The following is a 24,762-nucleotide window of genomic DNA, read 5'->3' on the forward strand; positions in this document are numbered from 1 at the left end:
TGTATATTTATTAACAATAACAGTTGTAATAATTAACATGATGTTGTGCCTTTTTATTCTGTATGTTTTACATCACTTTTAAAACCAACTGATATAATGGAGTTTGGAATTCCTGAATGATGGGGTTGTACTCAGTTGTCTTATCACTGTGGACTTGTCAAACAAACATGATTTCATTTTCTGAGTACAAGTTTGGTTGATAAAGATAATGGGGTAGATGTAATATATTGAGATTTTGTAAGGCATTTGACTTAGTACTGCACAAAAACCTGATAAAAAAAATAGCACAATACAATATCAGTAAAGAATATGTTAAATGGATTAAGAACTGGCTAACTGACAGATCTCAAAAAATAGTTGTCAGTGGGGAATCATCCTCATCAAATGGGGATGTTTCTAATGGGGTTCCATAGGGCTCAGTACTAGGCCTGATGCTATCCAATATTTTCATAAATGATCTTGAAGTAAATGTAAAATCACTGCTGATAAAATTTGCGCATGACACACAGGTTGGCAGAGTGGTAAATAATGACAAGGGCAGAGCAGTCATACAGAGCAATTTGGTAAGCTGGGCCTGTTCAAACAAAATGTGTTTTAATACAGCCAGATGCAAAGTCATACATGTAGAAGCAAGGAATGCAGACCGTTCCTACACAATTGCGGGGGGGCTGGATCCTGGAAAGCAGTGACTCTGAAAAGGATTTAGTGGTCGTAGTGGACAAACAACTGATCAGAAGCTCCCTGTGTAATGCTATGGCAAATAGGGCTAATGTGATCCTGGGATGTATATATAGGGGAATTAGAAGTAGGGAGGTGGTTTTACCTTTGTATACTTCATTGATGAGTTCTGGTGCCCAGTTCTGGTGTTCATGTTTTAAAAAGGACACTGCAGAATGGAGAGAGTACAGAAAAGAGCCATAAAAAGGATTGGAGGGCTGGAGAAAATGCCTGAGAGTGAGAGAGTTAGAGCCCAATTTGTTTAGCTTATCAAAAAGATTGATTGACTGACTGCAGCATATAAGGGCCTGCATGGGGAGAAAATATTGGGTCCTAGAGTGCTTTTTTATCTAAAGGAGAAAGGCAAATAATAAGAATGAAGGGCTGGTAGTGAAAGGAAGACCAATTTAAATTGGAAATTTAGGCACAGATTTTTATAATGGGTGATTAATCAGTGCAACAAACTACCAAGGGAAGTGGTAGATTCTTCATCTCTTGATAGCTTCATATCAAGACTGGAAGCCTTTCTGGAAGCTGTGCTTTATAGTGGTCCCTTCTGGCCTTGAATCTATGAAACAGAAGTAGAAAACCTGGTGGCTCATGTGAGTGCTCGTAGGGTGTGTATCATCTCACTCGCAAGTCATATTTCAAATATAGCCTACTCAGGTAATGAGGAAATGTGGTGATGAGAGTTCTAGGGTCTGGGTTTGTGGCATGTGGCCTGAGAATCACTTGTGCCCCTTGAGGCTGTAAATTATATCTGTTGAAAGTGATGGTTATGAGGAAACTTTTTTTCTTAACACGATCGCCTTTGAAGGCTACAATTTCAAGCTTCAAGGGTCATACGTTGTAGGGGCAAGGTTGCAGAAGATTGGCGAGGAGCTAAGTGGTGGACTGAATACGTGACTGGATGTAAGCGGAGGATGCAGGCAGTTTCAATGAACTTTGTCCGACAGACCCTGCCAAAAGATATTGTAGCATAGCTCAGGATATTTTTGCCTGCAAACAAGTTAGTTTATGTAATAAACATAAATCATACATATAAGAATGTAACCAACTGTGACCCCATATAACCCCGAGATAAGCGCAGAGAATATAGTGCTGCAGAGGACTCCCCACCCCCCGGCAGAGTCCTGCCTGGTCAGCTGTCCCGAACGGCCAGAGTCCCCTGCAGCCACTCCGCACATCCTAAGGGCTCTCCGCGCAAATTGGAGCGTAAGTTCTTCCTTCAGTAAAGTGTAGTTTACTATTCTTAGGCCTGAATGTCCTCCTTTCGCTGGTATCTCCCCCTGCCCTTGTGGGCACATAAGTGCAATTCCCCATTACTTCCAACATGCTCCATGCATCAGGCCTGAAGGGGAGAGAGGTGTAGGAACTGGCTGTTGTGAGCCTGTGCCTGCTTGGGATTCCCTTGTGCCAGGGGGATCCCCAAAAGGGGAATTATATGTGGCTTTCACTCCCAACCACTTTGCATTTCCCATTGATGATTCCCCATGAGGGAATCTCTAGCAGGAACAGAGCCAAAATATGTTTCCTTTGTCCCCCTCTCCACAGTCCCTGGTGCAGGGAGCATGTTGGGGGTGGGGAGAAATTGCTGGAGCACAATGTGATTAAATTACTTAATTTCTACTTTGTGCAAAGGGCGCAGAGCAAATCAAGAAATCTAACCCAAAGTATTGATTGTGGCTCCCTGAACTTCCTGAAATAACACATTCAGTCCTCTATCTATGTGAAATGAGTTGGTGGTCCAAGGCCAGTTCTTTCTCAAGAGGCTTCCATATCAAAAAATCTCTGAATAATAAATACCATCCTTTGTTGGCAGCCTCATCAGAGAGAACTAGGATTGACTTAAGCATAGAGATGGAAGTAGCATCTTAGCTCTTGTGATGGTTCCTCAGAAAATGATGTCCAGTCGTGGGGTACCTACTGGAGGTAATGGGACAGGTGTGCCTAGAGCTAAAGGCCCATCCCCTCAACCGGTGGGGCAGAACCATTGAACCCAGACTACAAAAGAATTCTTGGATCTACAAATGAACAAAACAGGAACAAGAGTGAGGTCAAAAATTAAAAATCAAGGAACCAGAAAGGGATGCTGAGCAGAGAACCCCAGACAGCACCTCTGATCCTCTAAGGAGTCAGTGGACACCACCCAGGGAATTCTTCCCAGAGACTTGACCAGATAAGAGACTGGAAATAGGCCCTGCAGTTGCAGAGCACACCAGGAGACTTTGTGGGGCCACCAGTGGGGTGTCCCTGAATAAGGAAGTGCAGGAAAAAGCGCAGCCAAAACCGCTATAAGAGGTTCTGGAGGAGCCAGAAAAGGGGCTGCAGCCTGGCATACTCTATGTAGATGTTCACCAAGGTCTCGCTTTTGCTGCAAAAAGAACAGGTGTCAGGATTCTCTGAACTGTACCTGATGTACGCTCATGGCTCCACAGAGGAGCTGCCTGCTAATATTCCCAGCAGCCCATGGAATCAGAGTGGAGTTCAGACTGGCCCGCCAGTAAGTGGTAGCAGGTCCCACCCCTTGGTGTTGGGACAGGACACAAAGGCAAGGAAGTGGATGGGAGGCACACAGTTCGGAGACGGACTGGCTAGATGGCCTTGAGCCTGCTCAGGTTGTGTGCTGGGGATGCCTGGGGCAGAGGGTGATTAAAAATCCCAGAAGGCCAGGAGTGAGGGGTGGGCAGGGAACACTGACCCGCAGGACCCGCTTGTTATAAACAATGGAAGTGGGTGGTCGAGGCTGTCCTCGTCTCCTGCAGCACCTGGTAGAACCATAGAATATTAGGATTGGAAGAGACCTCAGGAGGTCATCTAGTCCAATCCCCTGCTCAAAGCAGGACCAACACCAACTAAATCATCCCAGCCAGGGCTTTGTCAGACCTGGTCTTAAAAACCTCTAAGGATGGAGATTTCCACCTTAGGTAACCCATTCCAGTGCTTCACCGCCCTCCTAGTGAAATAGCGTTTCCTAATATCCAACCTAGACCTCCCTCACTGCAACTTGAGACCATTACTTCTTGTTTTGTCATCTATCATCACTGATAACAGCCTAGCTCCATCCTCTTTGGAACCCCCATTCAGGTACTTGAAGGCTGCTATCAAATCCCCCCTCACTCTTCTCTTCTGCCTCTCTTTGTAAGTAATGTGCCCCAGCCCCCTAATCATTTTTGTTGCCCTCCGCTGGACTCTCTCCAGTTTGTCCACATCCCTTCCATACTGGGGGAACCAAAACTGGATGCAATACTCCAGGTGTGGCCTCACCATTGCCGAATAGAGGAGAATAATCACATCCCTCGATCTGCTGGCAATGCTCCTACTAATACAGCCCAAATGCCGTTGGCCTTCTTGGCAACAAGGGCACACTGCTGACTCATATCCAGCTTCTCGTCCACTGTAATCCCCAGGTCCTTTCTGCAGAATGCTGCTTAGCCAGTCAGTCCCCAGCCTGTAGCGGTGCATGGGATTCTTCCTTCCTAAGTGCAGGACTCTGCACTTGTCCTTGTTGAACCTCATCAGATTTCTTTTGGCCCAATCCTCCAATTTGTCTAGGTCACTGTGGACCTTATCTCTACCCTCCAGGGTATCTACCTCTCCCCCCAGCATAGTGTCATCTGAGAACTTGCTGAGGGTGCAATTAATCCCATCATCCAGATCATTAACAAAGATGTTGAACAAAAGTGATGTTGCACTCCGCTTGATACCAGCTGCCAACCAGATATCGAGCCGTTGATCACTACCCATTGAGCCCAAAAATCTAGCCAGCTTTCTATCCACCTTATAGTCCATTTATCCAATCCATACTTTTTTAACTTGCTGGGAAGAATACTGTTGGAGACCATATCAAAAGCTTTGCTAAAGTCAAGATATATCACATCCACTGCTTTCCCCGTATCTAGAGAGCCAGTTATCTCGTCATAGAAGGCAATCAGGTTGGTCAGGCGTGACTTGCCCTTGGTGAATCTATGTTGACTGTTCCTGATCACCTTCCTCTCCCGCAAGTGCTTAAAATGGATTCAAAATGATGGGTGATATACCGGGTGAGCAGTCCCATGCACTGGCCGAGCGCCACAGGGTCCACCCAGTCCCTGCAATCATAGTCCAGGAGGTCTCTGATTCTGACGGCCCTGTAGATCTGGTTGCTGAAACCAGCTTCCAGATGCTGGGGAAGTCGTGGTAATAAGATAAACAGCTTATGTTATACCAATAAATTAAAAACCAGCAGGATCTTATTAAAGGGGAAAAGGCAAAATACATTTATTGTGAATGCAGAATCATAGTAAGCAGTTAGTTATAGCTATAACATTCCATTCTATCTCATATTTATTCACACATTCATTCATACAAACACACAGGTTCTGCAAGGTTGTTATCATAGTTTCCAGCCTTAGAGTTGCTCATGCCAAGCCACTGGCCAGGTGGCCTGGACATGAGGAGGGAGCAGGGCCTCGTCAGATGCACATCTGATGCTCCTGGAAGTTGGTTTGCAGAATCAGACCCCAAAGTTCTCACTTTCTAGAGTCCATTTTTATAGGAATTTCTTCCTATGCAAGTCTATGGGTTTTGCTTCATCATGCTGTTGCTGAATCAGTCAGCAGATAGCACATTCCTGACGGCTCCATGCTGCTAGATGTTATCTTGTTCTTTGGTTCTCCCATTCTTGAGGCTGTTGGGTGGATTCCAGTCTGCCCTCCGGGGGTCCTCTGGTTATTTCCACTTGACGACTTCTTCAGCCGATGGACACTGGATTCTTAGGCTGGCACTTCCCTGATCATTCAGTTATCCACACCAAGCATCCATCCACATACATCCTCTATCTCTATTTTAATCACAATTGTTAATACAACAAAAGGGGGAGGAGTCTCTGGGTGCTGTTTCTGTTGTTACAGAGTATTGCTTTGAGTCTCTCTCTGTGTGAATTGCTTTGAGAACAGACTCTGTCTTAGAATGTACTAACACAATTAGCAGCTTGCAAGTTTCACACATAGAGGGAGAGAAACAGTACCAAAAACCAAGAGACCTCTTAATTAGTAATACCCTGCAATTTTAACTAGGGGAATCAAACTCATTTGTGATTTTAATTCAGAACTACTTTAATATGATCCAACACTCATGGGTGGAGATAAAAGAGCTACCAGTTGTATTGGAGCCCTGAGAGGTGGCGGAGGAAGGTGTGCACTAGCATGTTCTATGCCAGACGACCTGCACCATAAAAGAATCTCTGCAGGGCTGAAGGCAGATGGCATGTACCTGGCTGCAGGTATAGACCAGGCCCTGTCCACCTCTCCAGGAGGAAGCTCAGGACACCTGCAGAGACCTAGTACTGTGCCAGCCAGAAGAACTCTAGGATTGTCTTTTGGAGGCTGGCCAGAGTCCCTAGGGGTGGGTGCTTGGTGTTGAACTGGTGCCAGAGCATGGGCAGGACTAGTTGGTTGATCACGAGCATGCACAATGGTGGGGTAGTGTATTGAAGTGTGGGCTGCTCTACCTGTTTTATATATAAAGGATTTCAGTATCTAATGTTGTCAGAGTAGCTGCAATGAGTACTAAAATCTGTTCTGTTTTTTTTTAACTTAAACAGAAGTCTTGTGATTGACTTCAGATTTTATTTGCTTTGGGCTAAGGGTTGATCTTTTTCATTACTTGTAGATGGACAGAACATCTTGAATTACAATGCATTAATTTAGCATTAATAGTTTTCCTGTTCTCCCCTCTATCCTTGCCCGTTTCCACAATGTCCAGTGATGTTGCATCTGATTCGGACAACAACATCAGACAGATAAACCAAGAGGCAGCCCATAGACGGTTTCGTTCTCGGAGACACATTAGTGAGGATTTGGAGCCTGAGCCTTCGGAGAGTGGAGAGGCATCTGAAGTATGTACAGGTCTTGAAATCATTTCCTCAACAATAAGAAATTGTTCTATAGTGTTACAAGAGTCCCTATAACGAAGTTAAATCCCTCCAAACAGATTCCTTTTAATTATAAGTTAGTTAATACACAATTTTTGAGATAGCTGCCTGAGCCAAATTCTGGTGATAATTAGGTGGAATGAAACTGAATGAGGTGCTTTTTCCAAAGCCGTGCAAATTCACGTCTAACTTGCCATAATCTTTTTTCTTTTGTCAGCCCTGGGAAACCATTTCAGAGGAAGCGAGTATAAGTGGAGATTCCTTAAGCCTGTCATTGCCACCACCCCCAGCTTCTCCAGTCTCTCGGACCAGTCCTCAGGAGCTGTCTGACGAACTGAACAGAAGACTTCAGGTCACTCCTGATTTCAATGGGGAACAATTTGGTTCTTTGATTGTAAGCATTGTGCTCACCATATATATTACTGAACTAACCTTAGTTACTATTAAGTCTGATATGGTCTGAATCATCCATCTGTTAGGTAGTAGTTGGAAGGTATTATGAATCAAGTATTATTTTACACTTGAGAGTTGGGATTCTCGTTTTAATAACTTCAATCTTGTCCCATAAATTGATATTTGAGGTTGAACAAGAGCAAGAATTATTATTAAATATGCATGTATCTTCTAAACAGTGAAAGATCGTGGATAAAATCCTGCTTCCACTGAAGTTAATGGAAGTTTTGCCATTGACTTCATTGGAGCCAGAATATTTCCAGTGTCTTTAAAAACAAATCTGGCTTATAGTATGGGGTTTTTGTAAATACCATGTTTTGATTATTAAAACAGAATATTTAAAAAATCCTATTTTACTTTTTACTGTTCGCTTTTTCCAGTTCAATTAGAAATAGACTTGTCAGTTTTGGTGTCTGGTTGTCAAGTACTGGCAAAATATCACAATGTTGAGATGAATTGCACACCACTGTGGAATGTTTATTTGGATTTCAGAGTGTGGTGGTTTTGAGTGGGTGTGTGTATTAAAATTTTAAAAGCAAACATAGAAACTCGTCTCTTGATCTTAGGTTTTAGCAGATGCTAAATTTCAACTGAAGTGTCTCTTTGAATTTGGTTGTACAGCTGGATATGGTCAGAATGTCACCACTCAACGTAGTACTAAAAATAATAAACAATACTAATGTTACTTGAACAGATTTACCAAGTCACTCACATGAAGGAAGACTTCTTCTATTTTCATTGAATTTTAAGTCATTTTTTATTAAAATATTACACTTTTACACTTTAAATTTTACACTTTATTACAGGACAAAGCCCTGGCTGGGATGATTAGTTGGTGTTGGTTCTGCTGTGAGCAGGGGGTTGGACTAGATGAGGTCTCTTCCAACCCTAATTTTCTATGATTCTATGACTTATTATGGATTTTGTAATTTGTTTCACTGAGATGAACATTTTTTGAAATCCTGCTAGTGGAAATGATCTTCGCTTTATAGCACTGTTACAGTGATGGTCATTTTACAAACAAAAGATATTGCTTCCGTGTATGTTTGTAATATATTTTAAAACAAGGGCTATTCTCTGAAATTGGAACTTGGCAAAGACCTCACTATTTGAACTGAATCAAATATTAAAAGGCTTAAACAAGATGCAGTTGGAGCTATTTAGCTGTGGTAAAATAGGAAATTTCAGGGTTTTGTTAGATTTGTATACATTTACCCTCCTTAGAAAGATGAAAAGTTACAATCTGTATTTGAAATATCTTATAATTAAGGCAAATGGATGATATCATGGAGGACGAGTAATATGATTGCAAGTGTGGGAATGTTTCGTGTCTGATAAAATAAACAATGGTAAATACTGAATCCAATATAGGAAACTGAGTATATTGTTGTCTCATAGGACATCTTATTGCAGTTCAGGAGATAAGAAGCCTAAATTGAGATATGTTCTGGTTAAGTATTACTTTACAAAATTAAGTAGATGTAAATTCTACTCAGAGCCTATTTGAATAGATATGATGATTTGAATGTCAGCTGCTGGCTAGTTTAGCAGACTCTGTAGCCCCAATCCTGCAACCAGAACTTACATGGTAGAGCCTGGTGCCTTTGTGGATACCCACTAATTTCATAGCGATGCTGGGGACAGGAGACTAGCCACATGGAACCAATAGCTTTGGCTGAAAAAATTGTCTAAAATAAGATACATCAATAATAATTTTTGTCCCACACATAGTGTATGTGGCAGCAAAATGAGATTTTCTTTTTTAAAAACTGATTTTCACTTTGTGTGTACTCTTAATACAATTTTTGATCTAACAAGTTTGAATCTTTTGGGGAAAGACTGAAGGTTCTGAGACTCACCTTATTAACTTACTTTATGTTAAGTTTCAGAGTAGCAGCCGTGTTAGTCTGTATCTGCAAAAAGAACAGGAGTATTTGTGGCACCTTATAGACTAACAGATTTATTAGAGCATAAGCTTTCCTGGGCTACAGCCCACTTCATCGGATGCATAGAATAGAACATATAGTAAGAACGAACACGAACACGAACACGAACACGAACACACACACACACACACACACACACACACACACACACACACACACACACACACACACACACACACACACACACACACACACACACACACACACACACACACACACACGAAGTTGCCATACAAACTGTGAGAGGCTAATTAATTAAGATGAGCTATTATCAGCAGGAGAAAAAAAACTTTTTCTTTGATAATTAAGATGGCCCATTCTGTCTAAATTTGTTAGACTCTAAGGTGCCACAAGTACTCCTGTTCTTTTTACTTTATGTTGTTGTTTATTTGTATTCCCGAAGCACCTGGGAGTGTCAGTCTGAATCATTCTTTAAACAGGCCAGATAGTTTGTATATCTCTAGTTCACAGTTATCCCATTATTCATATATTGTTTGCCAGTTGTCCTCTGCATAGAATGTCTGAGATATGAATTGTGCAAATAAACAGTCTAAAAATACCCAAGATCTATTTCTACGCATAGAACCTGCAATCTCATTCAGACGATATAGAAAAGCAGTGCAATAAGGTATCCAGAAAGAAGCTGACACACAAACAGTGCTTGTCAGCTAAATTAATAGGCTTCTAACTTGCAACAATTCAATTAAGAAGGAGCGTTGCTGATGCTAGAAGGAGAGAATACGGTTCAAAGTGAGAGGTTGTTTTGAAGCTGATTGATTTTCTTTCCATCTTATGGAATTCTCATGAGTAATAGAAAAATCAGTGACACTAGGCCTAATGCCTTGAATCTAAAGTCCAGATGCTAGTATGTGAAGCTAGTACACTATATGAGGATATTATAAAGTGCATGTGTTTTTTAACATGTTTCAGAATAGCAGCCATGTTAGTCTGTATCCGCAAAGAGAAAAGGAGGACTTGTGGCACCTTAGAGACTAACAACTTATTTGAGCATAAGCTTTCGTGAGCTACAGCTCACTTCATCGGATGCATGCAGTGGACATGGAGGCAGTGTTATCCTGACAACCTGCCTTGTTAGCAGGTGTTGAGCCTGACAGGTGTTGCTGAGCCCTGGTCCGTTGTTGCAGGTGAACCTTTAACCCTACCCTAGGTATAAAGGAGATGGGAGTGGTTGTCTGCACAGAGAGAGGGGATCTGTGAAGAACAGTCTTTGAGAAGGAACCTTAGTTGCTGCCAAATCTGAGAAGGCTTAGGGCCGTAATTTGTGTTCATTTTGAGTCAGTTTGTTTATAAAGCCAATTTCTATGGAAGTAGCCTGTGCTTTGAAGTAGAAAGGAAAAGCCACCTGTTCAGGCTTACATTTCAGTGTGAAAAATTGAGTGGGACCAGCACTGGTATTTTTAAAGATCTAGCAGGGTGATTATTTGGGGCTCATCAATAAACTAGTCCCTTCCCCCCTCACACTAGTTCTAAAATGAGACCCCTTTTAAATAAAAAGGGGATGGGAATGTGCAGCCTTTGGACCCTCACTCTCACTGCTGCATTGTAGTGATGTGTTGAGGTCCATGCATGCGAAGGGTAATTCTCTAAGTAAGCTGTGTCTAGAACTGTTAGGTCTCCATATGGTGCAGTTTTTTGTAATCCTGACCTCTGTCTTTGTGACTGGGGACAGGAAATGCAATTCAGTCATTTACCAGTATTACTTTGTGTCACGCTTAGTGTTGATAATTCTCTCAGTTCTATCATGAGTAAGACCCTACTTCAGTTGCGGGATGATTATCAAATAATTTTGTCTGAGTTGTGGGCAAGACACGGAAAATCATGGGAAAGTAATAATGGACCTTTTATTGATCGTGGTTATTTGGAAAAGCCAGAGAAGTCCTATTTGATTAAGAAAAATTTGCTGTAACAATATAAACACTCAAATATTATGTTATGCCTGCTAATTTTTTCGATATCAGACATTTTGCTGCAACTATATTACAATCATTAATGTGCGGGGCTGACAGCCCAAGCCCTAGCTGCCATCAGCTCTGATAAATGGAGTTCTACTGTACTAATAGGGAAACGAGTGTGTGTTGCAAACTCAATATGTATGCAAAATTGTGTGTGAAAATAGGGTCCAAAGTAAGCTAATTAAAATCAAAATTGCGGCAGAAGTCTAATGTTGCAGGAGCTGCAATTTCCTCAATATTGCAAATTACGTAGGACCTTAATCATGTCTTATGATATTGGGTATTTTTCTCAAAGCCTTAGTTCCCTTTGCAGTAATGGGAAGCAGTGTCTAGCATAACGTGAAGAGACATTTAATTGCTATGATTGTCAAAATAGGTTTTTTTAAGAAGTCCATAATCTTCGTATTCACCTGGAAAGCTGGGTAATCCATCTGAGTCTCTGTCTAGTCAACTCCAGATTTTATCCTCAAAAAATATAGGTAAGAGACAGACAGTTTTCCCGCAGCATAAGAGCTGGACATGCTACATATTGCATTCTTGAGGCTTCCTTTCGTTTGTGGTTCAGAAATCATGTGGGATGGAGGACTTCTAAGATCACAGATGCTCTCTTATCGTTTGACCGCCATTAAGAACCTTAGTCTGCAGTGAGTTCATACTCTGTTCCCCATCAGTCTTTTACTCACTATGATAGCGCCGTATGGTGCTAGGCTGTTTTTTTGACAGGGGATACAAATGTCTTAATAAAGGAACCAGTTCTTTAAGGCAGGAAAAAGCTTGCACTGCAATGTAAAGCTCAAGTGGTAGGTACCTGTCTGCAGATAAGAGTGTCTATTTTCACCAAATCCAGTAGGAGCTGATAAAAAACACAGGAAAACCTGATTTTTAAAAAAGAGGGACAGCAGCGCACACAGACAACTAAAGCACATGCCTAATAGTTATTAAATGTCTCTTTATTATACCACCTGTAATGTTTATTATGACTACAGATACTGTCGTGATAGGTACAATATAAATACCGATACAGAATGACAGAAGACTAAGAGTAATATCTGTTCTAATCCTAATGAATTGGTCAACTTCTGTGTTAAATTACTGAGTTGATATCAGTTACATATTACTATTAACTGCACTTTCATCACAGACTTATGTCTGCACAGCAGTGGAAGATGTGACTTGCAGCCCAGGTAGACATGCCCACTCTTGCTTTTATCTAGCTACTATGCTAAAAATAGCAGTAAAAAGGCATGGGCACAGGCTTCAATATGGGTTGAACAAGCTCACCCAGGACCCTGGGTATGTACTGTCTGCTATTTCTAGCATGCTAGCTGGATTAAAGCTAGCACAGGTATGTCTATTTAGGTGGCAAATCATGATTTCCACTGCAGCGCGGACACAGTTGCAGTCTGTATACAATGAATTCACATTTTACACCTGCAGGTGTTCTTACTATTTCTATCTTTTTAAGGTAGGAATTGATTCTTGGGAGTACGTTTGATAATGCATTCATCCTACCAACCCATGACCAGGGCACTGGGTTCCAACAAAGATCCACCATAGCCACTATTCCAACATGTGTTCTGGAATAGAGCTTTCAGCCCTCAGTGCACAGGGTAATGTGGGCATTGGATCCACTTAATCACTCTTGTGTGGGAGCAGCACCCTTCCCTGCCCCTATGTGGGTGACAAATGCAGCATTTATTTGGCGCAGGGAATCTTGTATAGACTCTTCATGTGAAGTGAGTTCCATCCTATAGGTTAGTGAGGGGCTGCATTGAGAGCCCCAGAGAGTCAAGCAAAGTTTTTGTATTTTTCTTTATACTGCCCAGTCCCATCCCATATTCCCTGAGCTCTGTCCTCCGAAGCTACATAGAAACAGACTGTCAAAAGCACCATGGAACTTTCACTCAGCCATTTCATTTGGGGTCAGCCTTCCCACCTTGCTGCCAGTTACAGGACTGTTTAATCTGCTGTGTATTTTCCCGGAGAAGTTGCCAAGTAGCCAGCCCTCCTCCCTTGAAGTCTGTTCGTAAGACATCCATAACTGGACTGTTAAATAACAGGACGAGATGTGTGGCTCGCTTCTTTCTGTTTCCAGTTAGTTCAAAACAAGCCCAGGGTGAAATGCTGAGAATTTAAGAGAATGGTTTTTGATTGTGACACAAGGTTATGTAGAAATATAAAGGAGATGGAGATTGCAGGGAAAGCATGGTTTATTTTGGACTCAGAGAGTAATATTGAAAAATAGAAATGAATTTGATAAAATGAAAATCCATATGTATTTAATGCATTACAATTTAGGAAGTTTCTCCTTTCTTTCAGCAGAGAGATCCTTCTTCAAGATTGAGATCTTGCAGTGTAACAGATGCAGTTGCTGAACAATCTCACTTATCACTGGTAAATCAAAGCTAATTTTTATTTCTTCTATACTTTGTTTTAAATATTCTTTGGTTCTGAGTGGAGCCTTTTCCTGTTGCAGTGGCTTCAGAATATTTATACAGAGGTGGTAGGAATATGACTGTACGAATCTGTAACTGATTCCAAATTAAGATCATGTTGCGTAGGTCAACATAGTAATGCGGTTTTACTGGTTTTACAAAAGATTAAGTCAAGACGATTAAAGACAGTGGATGAAATCGTGGCCCCACTGAAGTTGATCAAAGTTTTACCATTGACGTCATTGGGGCCAGGATTTGAGCCCATGCATCTAGTTCTGGCCTCATTTACATCTCTGAAATCTGGAGCTGGGTGTCACTGAGGGAATTTGGCCCAGTGCTAGGTTTTTGGAAAATCAAATACACACATTTTGAAATAAACTTATACCTGGGCTTACAGGGAGCTATATAATTAGAACTGGGCAAAACTGGTGACATTTTTCATTAAATTTGAGAGGTGGGCAGTGGTTGGGGGGGGGGGTTGTTTTTTTTTGGAGAGTGGGGAATAGGGGTTGTTATACTTGAAAATTCATGGACTGTTTTGTGCATGGGTTTTTGTTTTTGTGTGTCAATATTATTTAAAGCCATTCAAAATTTGCACAGAAGTGTTACCATAACATTTTCTGGCCTGTGAAGAAACGTAAAAAAAGAAATAGACACACACCCATAGAGGTGGTGGGAGTGGAGGCGAAATCAACACTTTTTGAAATGTGAAAAAATTTGCAGCAAGTTGCAAGTTAGTGGAAAACTTTTCCAATTTAAATAAAAAGAAATTGGCTAGTATTTCAACCAGCTTTAACAATCCCCTTTATGAAGGGCCATGTAAAACCAAAATCTAACGGCCACAATAATTTTCTGACCAATATGATATGTCAACAAGGTTTTCCTAATATAGTAGCTAAGAAATTAACTGAATCCCTTTAAACAGGAAAAGAATCCACATCCCAAGGTGGTTGTTAAACAGGAAAGGTATCTTTGGGTTCTCTTTTACTCTATAGTTATTTAGCACTTTACTGCTGATGTCCAGCAAGCTCTACATTTTTTTCCGTAGAATTGGGCAAAGTGGTGGTGTCGCAGATAGAGTAACCTAGAATAAAGTTGCAGTAGATCAGCCTTTGACTGTGGCTGGCCAGAATATTTCGTAACGGATGATATTTCAACAAAAAATTGACAATATTTCCTATAGAACCTTCTGCAGAAATCATTTCCCCATTTTTTACCAGAACTGTAAATATGGACATACAAATGAAAAGGATCATTAGAACTTGTATCTTCAGGAAATAACAAAATATGAATAATTGTCATCTTTTTTATTGTTAAATTGGTGTGATTCAGCCAGTTTTGTATTTGAAATTGGCTAAGTTTTTTAATATAAATTTGTCATTGTATTAAACAGTTGACATTTTTTTTCCTATTTTTATTGATTAAATTCACCGTAAAGCTGGAGATTATCTAATGATTCTATATATGTCATTATGAAATGGTGGCTTTGCAGTAATAGATGTTTCTGTATGTGTTCAAGGGAAATGTATATAAAGTACTACCTACTTATTTATCCTACTGCATTAAAAATATTGTGGCTCGCAGCAAAAGCATACTCAAACGGTCTCTCCTCTCTATTATAAGTGATTGGCTTGTGCTGGAATCTGCACCAGCGAGCTTCTGCTTTTTCAGTATTTTTGATTCACTTCTGTCCTTTGTGGTTTGTGGGTTGTTTTAACTGGTGTATAAGGTTAGGCTTTGTTATGACTCTTCCTTCAGTTTATTGTTTTAAAATGTTTACTACATGAAATTAGGTGCTCAAAACAGCAGTATAAAAAAGCATTACTTTAAAACTGGGACATACCTGATCTAACCAATCATCAATCTCTACTGAACTAACAGTCATTTTTCCTCTAGCAACTAAACCCTTCCTTTATTTCTAATTAAGCTGTCTGTCCTGGAACATATTGCTCCTTACTGAAAACTTGGAACACCAATTTCTTTTATTATTATTATTATTATTATTACTATTATGACTTTTCACAGGGCTGTGCGCTCACTGCTAGCCAGAAAATTGCCTCTTCGTTTCTAAATGTCTGCGCTTTATGCTTGTAGAGCTGAAGATGTAAAATTGTTTTTGTTTGGAAAAGTAATTATTTAAACACCTTACATTATAGCACTAGTGTATATAGAGAATCCTGCACCAAAGCTATTAGACTAGTGCCTCAGTCTTTGAATTTATAAGTGATGTGTTCATCTGGGTTATCAGTGATCGATGGCTTCATTTTTCTTGCTGCTATCTTTTATTTAACATTACTTCAGTCTAATTGCTCTCCATTAAAAAGTGTGAGAGAGTGGCTATGATTCCTGAAGATGTGAGCATAATCTATTACCTTCATCACTAAACATACTTATCTGTAACATTAATTATCATTTAACAGCAGAGTGGTCCATCTAGGAGAGCTCGTTCTTCAACTGTCACAGGTGGTGAAGAACCAACGGTAATAATACTCTTTATCAAACACTTTCTGTAAATGAAATATGGGTTGGGTTTAGCATCTTTTATGACACTGGACATTTTTTCATACAGCAGCAGTGTATTGGTTTAAACTTTTCAGAAACCCTAGCTAAGTTTTAACGTTTGTTTTTCACCTTTTACCTTGAAATAATCTTTTCAAGTAGTATGATAATATCACAGTAATATTAGCATACTGTAAAGATACAGATATAATGCAATTGATTTTTAAACAGAGTGACACTCTTGGAAAATACCATTGACTAGTGCTAAAAAATGGAAAGATATAGCACTTTATTTTTAAATGCAATACTAATTGCAATGTTGATTATACAAGGAGACCCTTTAAAATATAGCACTTACCATTTGTGCTGACTTAACAATAGACTTATTCAGTTTTATTCTTAGGCCTGGATCCTGCTTTGAAAACCATGCAGGCAGAGGGATATACCCATGTAATTCTCAGTGTAGTATATGGTCTTTGTATACTACCAAGTTTTACTTTCCTTGTGTCATTAACTAGCCCAGTGCTGGATATTTGACTCTGAATGTTTCAAGAAAATATTTTACAATGTTTAAACTGGAAGTTTGATATTCTGAAACCATTTTGCGTAATGTAGTTTGTGAAGCTATCCCATACACTTGCAATCTGATTAAATGTGAACCTAAAGCAAGTGGATTGTCCAATAATAAATATATTCAGCTTTTATAAATATATATGTGCACCAATGAAAACCAGTTATATATATATATTTATTTTTATTGTGGAAGTAGCATGAGGCCCTAATTCAGGGATCAAGGCACCGTTGTGTAAAGCACTGCATATGTTCTTTATTGAACTTTAAGGAAACGTACCTTGTACCTTGAATTAAGTGTCAATACCTTTCACAAACACAGAAATGCCTTTGATATCTGTGGAAAAGCTGATTAATAACCACGTAAAGCAGACAAAATGTTCTGTATTAATTTCTAATGTAAATCCAGTCTTTTGTTGGCAGATAGTTCCATTAATTACACACGTTTTATACAATTTTATATTCCTCTACTAAAAACTGAATTCAGATTAGAGCTAATCTATGAATGCCTGGTCAGTAACGCCACTGTATTCCAAAATAGGCATGCAATGTTGATGTGATAGCCAAATATATTGAGGCCTGGTACAAGGAAATTCTTGTTGAATTTTTACATTCATATTGATTATGCATTTACCATGCCAATGTAGACCTTCAGTGTTTAGATAGCACATTGAAATTAATGCACAAAATATTAATGTACAGTGTAATGATACGAGATCTGTCTATTGTATTGCAGGGGGCCTTGTTTTTCACTTAAGTCAATTACAGAAGATGAGCAAATTTTGATACATGATTATGTAAAGTGGGTGCTTCTTTGAATGTGCATTGATATATATTTGTGTGTGTGTAAATACACAATGTTTTTTAATTGGATTGCTTTTAAGAGCTTTATTGAAAGTCTCAGAGGAAACTGATTATTTTCCCTTGAAATGTTTTATGGTAAAAGTAGACTGGACAAAGCACTAGTTATCACAAATGGCAAGAGGATGAACAAGATAATTTGCATAAGTGTCTCCCATCTCTGATTTATCTTATGAAAGGAAACCAGTAAAGAAAATATAGTTTACCTTTGAGAATGCATAAAGTACTGGTAAAGAGAACTGAAAGTTCTAATTTAATGTGTTTTAAATGGATTGCCTCTGAGTCTCTATTTTGGATTGCAAAGCTCAGTTTATATTACAAAGGAATGCTGCCAATAACTGGATTCAGTTTATAAGGCGTTAGGAGACAACAAAAAGGAAGAGACGTGTTGCTATATGTGATCTTTAATGGTTCCACCTCTAGTGACTCTTTTCGTTTGTGACTGTCCTCATAGCTCCCTGTAAGTCAAACCTGCTATTGGCAATATTCACTAATGGACTTAAAACATCCTTTTGGTTTTGTCTTGAATACAATGTATGTGATTAAAATCAAGTGATTTAAAAACTTCCTTGAAAGCCTCTGAGGTAGCCACTTTTAAAAAAATGTATATTGTTGAGAATTTCAATAGCCTCTCAGTACAATGAATGCATGTATTTGTATACAGTACCTCAAACCCTAGAACAGATGAACGCCTCACCTGTTGGCTGAGAGTCATGTGACCTAAACTACTTTTGTTCTGACAAGCTAATCAATAGCTAGAACACCCCAAATCATGACCATTTAGGAAGTGATTGAATCAGGATTTCGAGCTGTCTCAGCCAGATTTGTTTAACTAATTCCTCTTCTCCTCCCCTTCTATTTCCTCCTTTTTCTTAAATAGATGGTCAACTTTCTACCCATTCTTTACTTTTCCTGGACTCCTGATTTTTTCTTTGAACCATGGAGGCTGTTTTTCAGCTCAACCACATGAAGCATTTGCCTTTAAATGAAAGAATTCTCTTAGCACTGGCTACTGTAATAGTTCAAAGAAGAGTTCTGGAATTGATAGGGAATCTGATCAGAGGGTAAAGCAGATGAGGGAGCTACTGAATAATATGTTGCTGGAGCTTTAAATAAGGAAAACTAATGCACCTTGGATTTCAAAAGTGATCTGTGGGTGACATAGAGATACTGTGACCCACAGTGCATTGTCATTCACTTTTTCAATCTCTGGGTCAATTGTTTTCCACTGTCTCAACTTGCTTTACAATATCTATTTTGTAACAGGGTGAATGTACAACATGAATTGCTGTTTTATAAGGCTACACAAAAAAGAGGTTGTTAGATTGCAGTGTAATTATGATGGTGAATCAGGCCTGAGAGATTTGTGATGTTACTGAACACACAGGTATCTGTATCGCTAGGTAGCCTTACTTCAGGCCTCATGCAGCATATGATCCATGTGCAGAACCTGTAAGGCATCAGCCTTTAAATTCTCTGGTGGATGTTTTATCAAAAGTAACTGGAAATTTAGATGCCACAATATTTTAACAAGAAAAATAAACTTTTAGAAAAGGAGTACTTGTGGCATTTCCGATGAAGTGCGCTGTAGCTCACGAAAGCTTATGCTCAAATAAATTTGTTAGTCTCTAAGGTGCGAGGGTCCGCTGTACTTTCAGCCACATTATTGTTGTGAATGACTTTCCTACCTGGTAATGAGATTTTTTTCCTCTTTAAATTGAACATAAATGCTATAGTGTTCTATAGATAAGAATCCAGTAGTGATATTTCCTATACGACATTTCCATTTCCATCATTTAAGCAGTTACCCCATGTGTTTTTCTAGCAGTGAAACCTCATGGTTTCTGGTGCATTAAGCTGCTTCCATGATACACCCTACTAATGCCTCTTCGTTACAGTTTTCCAGTGGGAATCCTAACCTCAGTGGGAATTTAAAGTTACTCAACACCTCACAGGAGTGTCCAGCACCTTGCAGAATTGAGCCACATTTGAACTAGTAGGATTTAAAACTCACGGACAAAGTGTCCTTCCTGATACTTGGGGGCAGGGAGGGAGGACATGTGACCACCCCATGTATTGCTACTGGAAGGGACTTTCAGCCCCACCTCCCTGGGCCAGGGCAACCAATCCCATCGGCTCCTGGGAGGCTGGGGCCACATGGGCATGGAGCACGTGCCTTTGGGCATGGCTGGGGCCAGCCCGGCCCGGAGACGCTCAAAGCACCATTGTCCTCCCAGAGCTCATGGACACCTCAGCAGGGGCGGTGTGAGCAATGCCCATACCCCTGGCAGAGGTCAGGGAACCTGCTCCCGGTGGCAGCCCTGCGCCCAGCCCAGGGACTGCCGTGCTCTCCCCACCGCACCAGAGTTACCAGGTGGGGGCTCTGTCGTCCTGCTGCGCCTCCCCGCAGCACAGTTTCCGGCTCGATTGGCTGCTCTCCCTAGCAGCCGGGCCCAGATAGGGAGAGGAGGCGGCGGGAAGGAGCCTCTTCTGAGGGTGGCTGCTCCAGGTCGCTGCCTCTGTGCAGCATGGCAGCTGCCTGAGAGAGAGCCCGCCTGGGGAGGTGGCATCCCGCCCCTTCCACTCCCTGCCAAAACCCAGCTGCCAGGGATAGGGGGGCTGAGTGAGATGGAAACATGATTGGCGGGGAGTGGGGGGCACTCCAGGTTCTCGCAGGCAGCCACCGTGCTGCGTAGAGCAGCGACCCGGAGCAGCCATCCTCAGCTGGCATGAGAAGCAGCTCCATCCCGCGCCTTCTGCTCTCTGCCTGGGCCCAGCTGCCAGGGACAGGGGCCGAACGTGCCAGGGGCAGGCGCAATGGGAGAGGGACAGAGCCCCTGTCCTTCCCCCTCCCCACCCTCCAGCAGGCTGAGCAGAAATCTGGGGCGGACACTTGACCCTGCATGCCCCCCATGTGTCGCCTATATGCCCACGAAAACATGCTGTTGGTACATCCTTGCTTACTGATTGATACCCTGAGATCAGGTATTGGTATAAGAAATACTCCCTGGTACTGAGGTATCTGTATATGAAAAGTAGTTCAGTGCAGAATTTCAGAGGTGCTGGCCTTTGCTTCCTGAGCTTCCTGACGTGCTGAAGGACACTATGTTCCTCTCCTCAGCTTTCCCATGATAACACTCACCTCTGATCTCCACCATTATTTCTTGCTACTGGCAAAAGCATCAGAACAAGAACTGGCTGTAATGTAAGTGGAATCTCAGTAGTTAAAGAAACTGCTGCTTTTTACACAATAAGTAAGGAAGATTGCACACTGAGAACCAGCAGAAAATCCCCCTCCCCTCCCCGAACAATACTTCAGTCCTCACGTTTTCTTGCTACTTTCTTCAGTTGCATACCTTTTCCATGGCTTACTTGAAATTGCAACATCACACCCTATGCTGTTAAACAAACATGAGACCTTTATAGTCTGATTTCTGTCTAAATATGGAGCAAGAGCATGACAAACTTGCAAAATCTGTTCTTTCCCTTTTTGCTTAACATCTGAAAAGAACGTCAAAGATGTAAGAAATGTTCCATCTGCAAAATGTATATGGTCCTTTGGCTTGTGTGCTGGGTAATTGCCTTAAATGTCTGGCTTCATTGCACAGTGTGAATGAGCATTGGAGGAATCTCTCCTCTGAGTCTAGAGTAAAGGGTAACTGAGTTTTTCAGCCTACTTCAATTATTTGCATCAACTGCAGGTTGTCAGACAGTGGCAAGACTTTACAATCCTTTTCTTCTGTTTGTGTTTTTGTTTTGGTGTTTTAATGTGGCTCCTTTTAGAAACAGGCTTGTCTCAGCTTCTCTTATCTGAACAGGCTTTAAAGAGCTCTTAAATTTTCTCTTGCATGCAGCAGACAGGGTTTCTTCTCTCCCCTCAAGCAGTGTTAAAAGAGGCACAATGGCTATGTACAGCTTGGACATGAGCATAGATTCTTTCTCTGGTTCAGCTGTCAGGTCGATTTCTTCCAGATCCAGATACTGGCACTTGTTATAACATCAATACTACTACGCTCAATGTGAAACTCACAGGTTATGAACAAAATCAGTTTAACTGCTTAAATACAGGCATTCTCCCTACCCACCTTGCTGTGCTTCCACGTTAGATAAAATTCTGGCACTGCTCGTCTGCCTTAACATCAATATTTTTATTTTGACTTCTGTGAGAGGAAGTTATTTGTCCTTTTATATCTATAAGAGAATGTCACATCTATTGTTGCAGTCCACACAAGGAAAGCCATTCTAAAAAGCAGATTACAGTAAGAAGGGGCCTTAGTACACTTCCTTATAGCTAGAAAGCTGCCTACTTCTAAGGGGATTAGTGGTACTGATGCTAAAATAAAACATTACACAGAAACTGACAAGACAATTAAGCTTAGGCACTTGCTTTCTCTTGCCGGGTCTTGTGATAGAGGCATTTGATTTCATCATTCTCCTGCCAATCAAAACTTGGTCATAAGAAAGAAGAGACTCCAGAATTTAAAGATTCTCTCAATAATCTAGGCTTATTGAAAGGCTACTGCTGGCTCCCTGCAAGTTCTTCAGGTCTCTCACCACATACCTGTGGATTAATTAGACTCCAGAAGCTTGTCCAACAAAATGAAAAGGACTTTTCAGCAGAAAAGTCTCCTGAAAATAATGAACCCAGTGAACCCAGTACAAATTTATTAAGGGCCAGATGCTTACTGGAGTTACACCAATTTATACCAGCTAAGTATCTACCTGTGACGGGGCGCACCCTCACCACTTCTCTGGCGCCTTCTTCTGGTCACTCTGGGAATTAGCTCTTGAGGCTGGTCTTTTTTGCACCACCATTATCTGTATGTTGACACATTTTACATTCATGTCCTCCTTTTCCATTGCTTGCTAATATGTCCCCTGTACTAAGGGAGTTGTGGAAGATAGTGGAAGAAACGTCTTTTCCTATTCTGATGACACACACATCACTTTGTATTTTGGGGGGAGGTTGCAGGATGGTGGGACCATGGCTTTATCTTTAAGGTGGATAGTGAGTCTCAGAAAATTTAAGCAGGACTTCCATCCCTGAATCTATTTGCATTCTTTCTTAGCATTTACAAACTGTCGCCTGAACAATAATGACTTAATCTATACTACACCCTATGAGGTAGGTTATTTATTCCCTCCATTTTACAGAGGTGAAAACTGTGACTGACCTAAGGCTGCTTACCCAGTCCATGGGAGAGCCCAAGTGAGAATTTAGGAGTTCTTGACTTTTCCTTTAGGCTACGTGGCCTCTCTAGCAGTGACTCATGTATAGCAACTTTAGTGAATAAATACTACCTCTAACAAAGGGGAAACAGTGAAAGCAGTTCCTACCATAATGTGTAGTCTCCTGTTTCTTTTGTAGCTCCTTTAGTTTCACGACATGGAAGCTGAGCTGTTTTCTGAACAAAGCACCTGTAGCTATGCAAATGTGAACCGGACTACCTGCGTGTGGAAGGGAGGCAGGTGTTGGGTCAGATATATGAGAAAGAGAGCCTGTGTTAGAGAGAAATTTGAAGACACACATTTCCAAATTTTCCACTGTATTTGATTGAAAGAATGGCATAAGCAGACTTCTGAAGATAATTAATTTTTTTCAAGCTACCACAAAATAATGATACACAATTTTTTTGCATAAACAGCCATCAGTGGCCTATGTACATACTACACCAGGCTTACCTTCAGGCTGGGAAGAAAGAAAAGATGCTAAGGGACGTACATATTATGTCAATCATAACAATCGAACCACAACTTGGACTCGGCCCATTATGCAGGTATGGAGTTTGCTGTTGAAATTAAACAATACAACAGAATGCTTAAAATGTGTTGGGTCTAGTTCCCTTTGAAAAGCTGTTTTAAGGTTCTTAAACAGAAACAGTCTATGCAGTGCATTGGCAATTTAGAATAAAGTTATTACATTTAACCAGGAAGATTTACAGTGATTAAGATTATGTTTGCTAAATTTCTGTTAGGGCCAGAATAAAGATATAACCACAGTGGTGAGAAATGAGAGAGATAGTAAATATATTCAGGGAAAAATTTTAGAATCAAATTCAAAATGAGGATTTTAATCTGTGTACTAATAAAGCCATTTATAGTAGTTTGTTCTTGCCTAAGCAGTTGTTCATTATTTAAAGCATGAATCATTTTTAATTCCATTGAACGTGCTTTTTGAAATAATATATTTAAAGCTTATTTAGAAAAGGATTAACAGAGTACTTATGGCTTTCTTTTAAACAGCCTAACTGCAGATAAACATGATCCTGACACTTAGCTAACTTGTTTTTGCCCCTGAAATAGCTTGCAGAAGATGGTGCAGTTGGGTCAGCAACAAACAGTAACAACCATCTAAGTGAGCCTCAGATAAGACGGCCTCGTAGCCTTAGTTCACCCACAGTAACTTTATCTGCTCCACTTGAGGTAAGAAATCCTGTCTCATCTAACAAAGATCACTTCTGTCCTGACTTCTCATTCTTTCTGTTGTGTTTGACCTTTTATTTTCATTCCAGTTTTGCAGCCAATACATTCTTCTCTCCTGTTCTGTTAGCTTTGCCTCATGATGATGATATTTTCTTCTGAAGTTTTGTTCACGTGCATCTTCATTTTGTACAGTAACATTGCCTAATTTTTCTTACTCAACTCTCACACTCATTGCTGGGTATGGGGAATATTCTTTCTCCTATAGTTACCTTTGCTATCATTGCTTTGTTTCATTTGTGTGTGCATATCCTGTAATACATGTATTACCGTAACTTCTTGCTGCAACAGCATCAAATTAGAAATATTCTCAAAAGCTAAAACATTTATTTTGAAAGGCAAGTGCAGTAAACTGTAAGTAAAGGCTCTGCAGCTTGAGTTTGGAAAGCCGTGGTTGAAGTAAGGACATCTCAAAGCTTTTGATTTTGTATTTCATTCTTTTCAGCAGGGTATTTTTATTTCCTTTTAGTGCTTTTGAAGATATCTCCTGGATTTAGGGACAGACTTAACTGTCAGCTTTCTTCATTGGAAAAAATTTTCCTGAATGGTTTTTGTGGACTATGGTACAAGTAAAGGCAGCGGTCTAAACTTTTCAAGTCTAGATGCGTAAAGTTCAGATTCTAAATCCATATTAAAACAACTAAAAATAAGTGCCTGATTTTCAAAGGTCTGAAATGCCCATTGACTTCAGTGGGATTTGTGAGTACTCAGCATTTCTGAAAAAAGGCCATATATATATTTAGGACCATAATTTTAGGCAACCAGATTTTAAAATTTGTCAATTATTTATACTGTAAATGTATTCCTCTATAATAATAATTTGCAGTTTACTCTCCTTGAACATCACTGTTCTTGCCTGAGAACTTCTGGATAATAAACAGTACACTAGTATGCAAGATTAGTAAATAAGGCAC

The 24,762-nt window shown here is 40.5% G+C and overlaps 1 protein-coding gene across 11 annotated transcripts in view; it reads left to right on the forward strand.

Moving 5' to 3' along the window:
* The window catches only part of NEDD4L (NEDD4 like E3 ubiquitin protein ligase), a 367,521-nt gene that overhangs the window by 282,213 nt on the left and 60,546 nt on the right, over window positions 1-24,762 (forward strand). For 6 of the 11 annotated variants that reach the window (XM_048849463.2, XM_048849464.2, XM_048849467.2 and 3 more), the window contains 6 exons: window positions 6,463-6,595; window positions 6,849-7,025; window positions 13,323-13,397; window positions 15,859-15,918; window positions 23,014-23,145; window positions 23,672-23,791. In XM_048849463.2, coding sequence (XP_048705420.1) covers window positions 6,463-6,595; window positions 6,849-7,025; window positions 13,323-13,397; window positions 15,859-15,918; window positions 23,014-23,145; window positions 23,672-23,791 — 697 coding nt within the window. The remainder of the gene's footprint in view (window positions 1-6,462; window positions 6,596-6,848; window positions 7,026-13,322; window positions 13,398-15,858; window positions 15,919-23,013; window positions 23,146-23,671; window positions 23,792-24,762) is intronic. The other 5 variants (XM_048849465.2, XM_048849460.2, XM_048849462.2 and 2 more) reach the window with 3 other exon arrangements.

The sequence above is a fragment of the Caretta caretta genome, chromosome 5 (assembly GCF_965140235.1).
Source record: "Caretta caretta isolate rCarCar2 chromosome 5, rCarCar1.hap1, whole genome shotgun sequence".
Classification (NCBI taxonomy): domain Eukaryota; kingdom Metazoa; phylum Chordata; order Testudines; family Cheloniidae; genus Caretta; species Caretta caretta.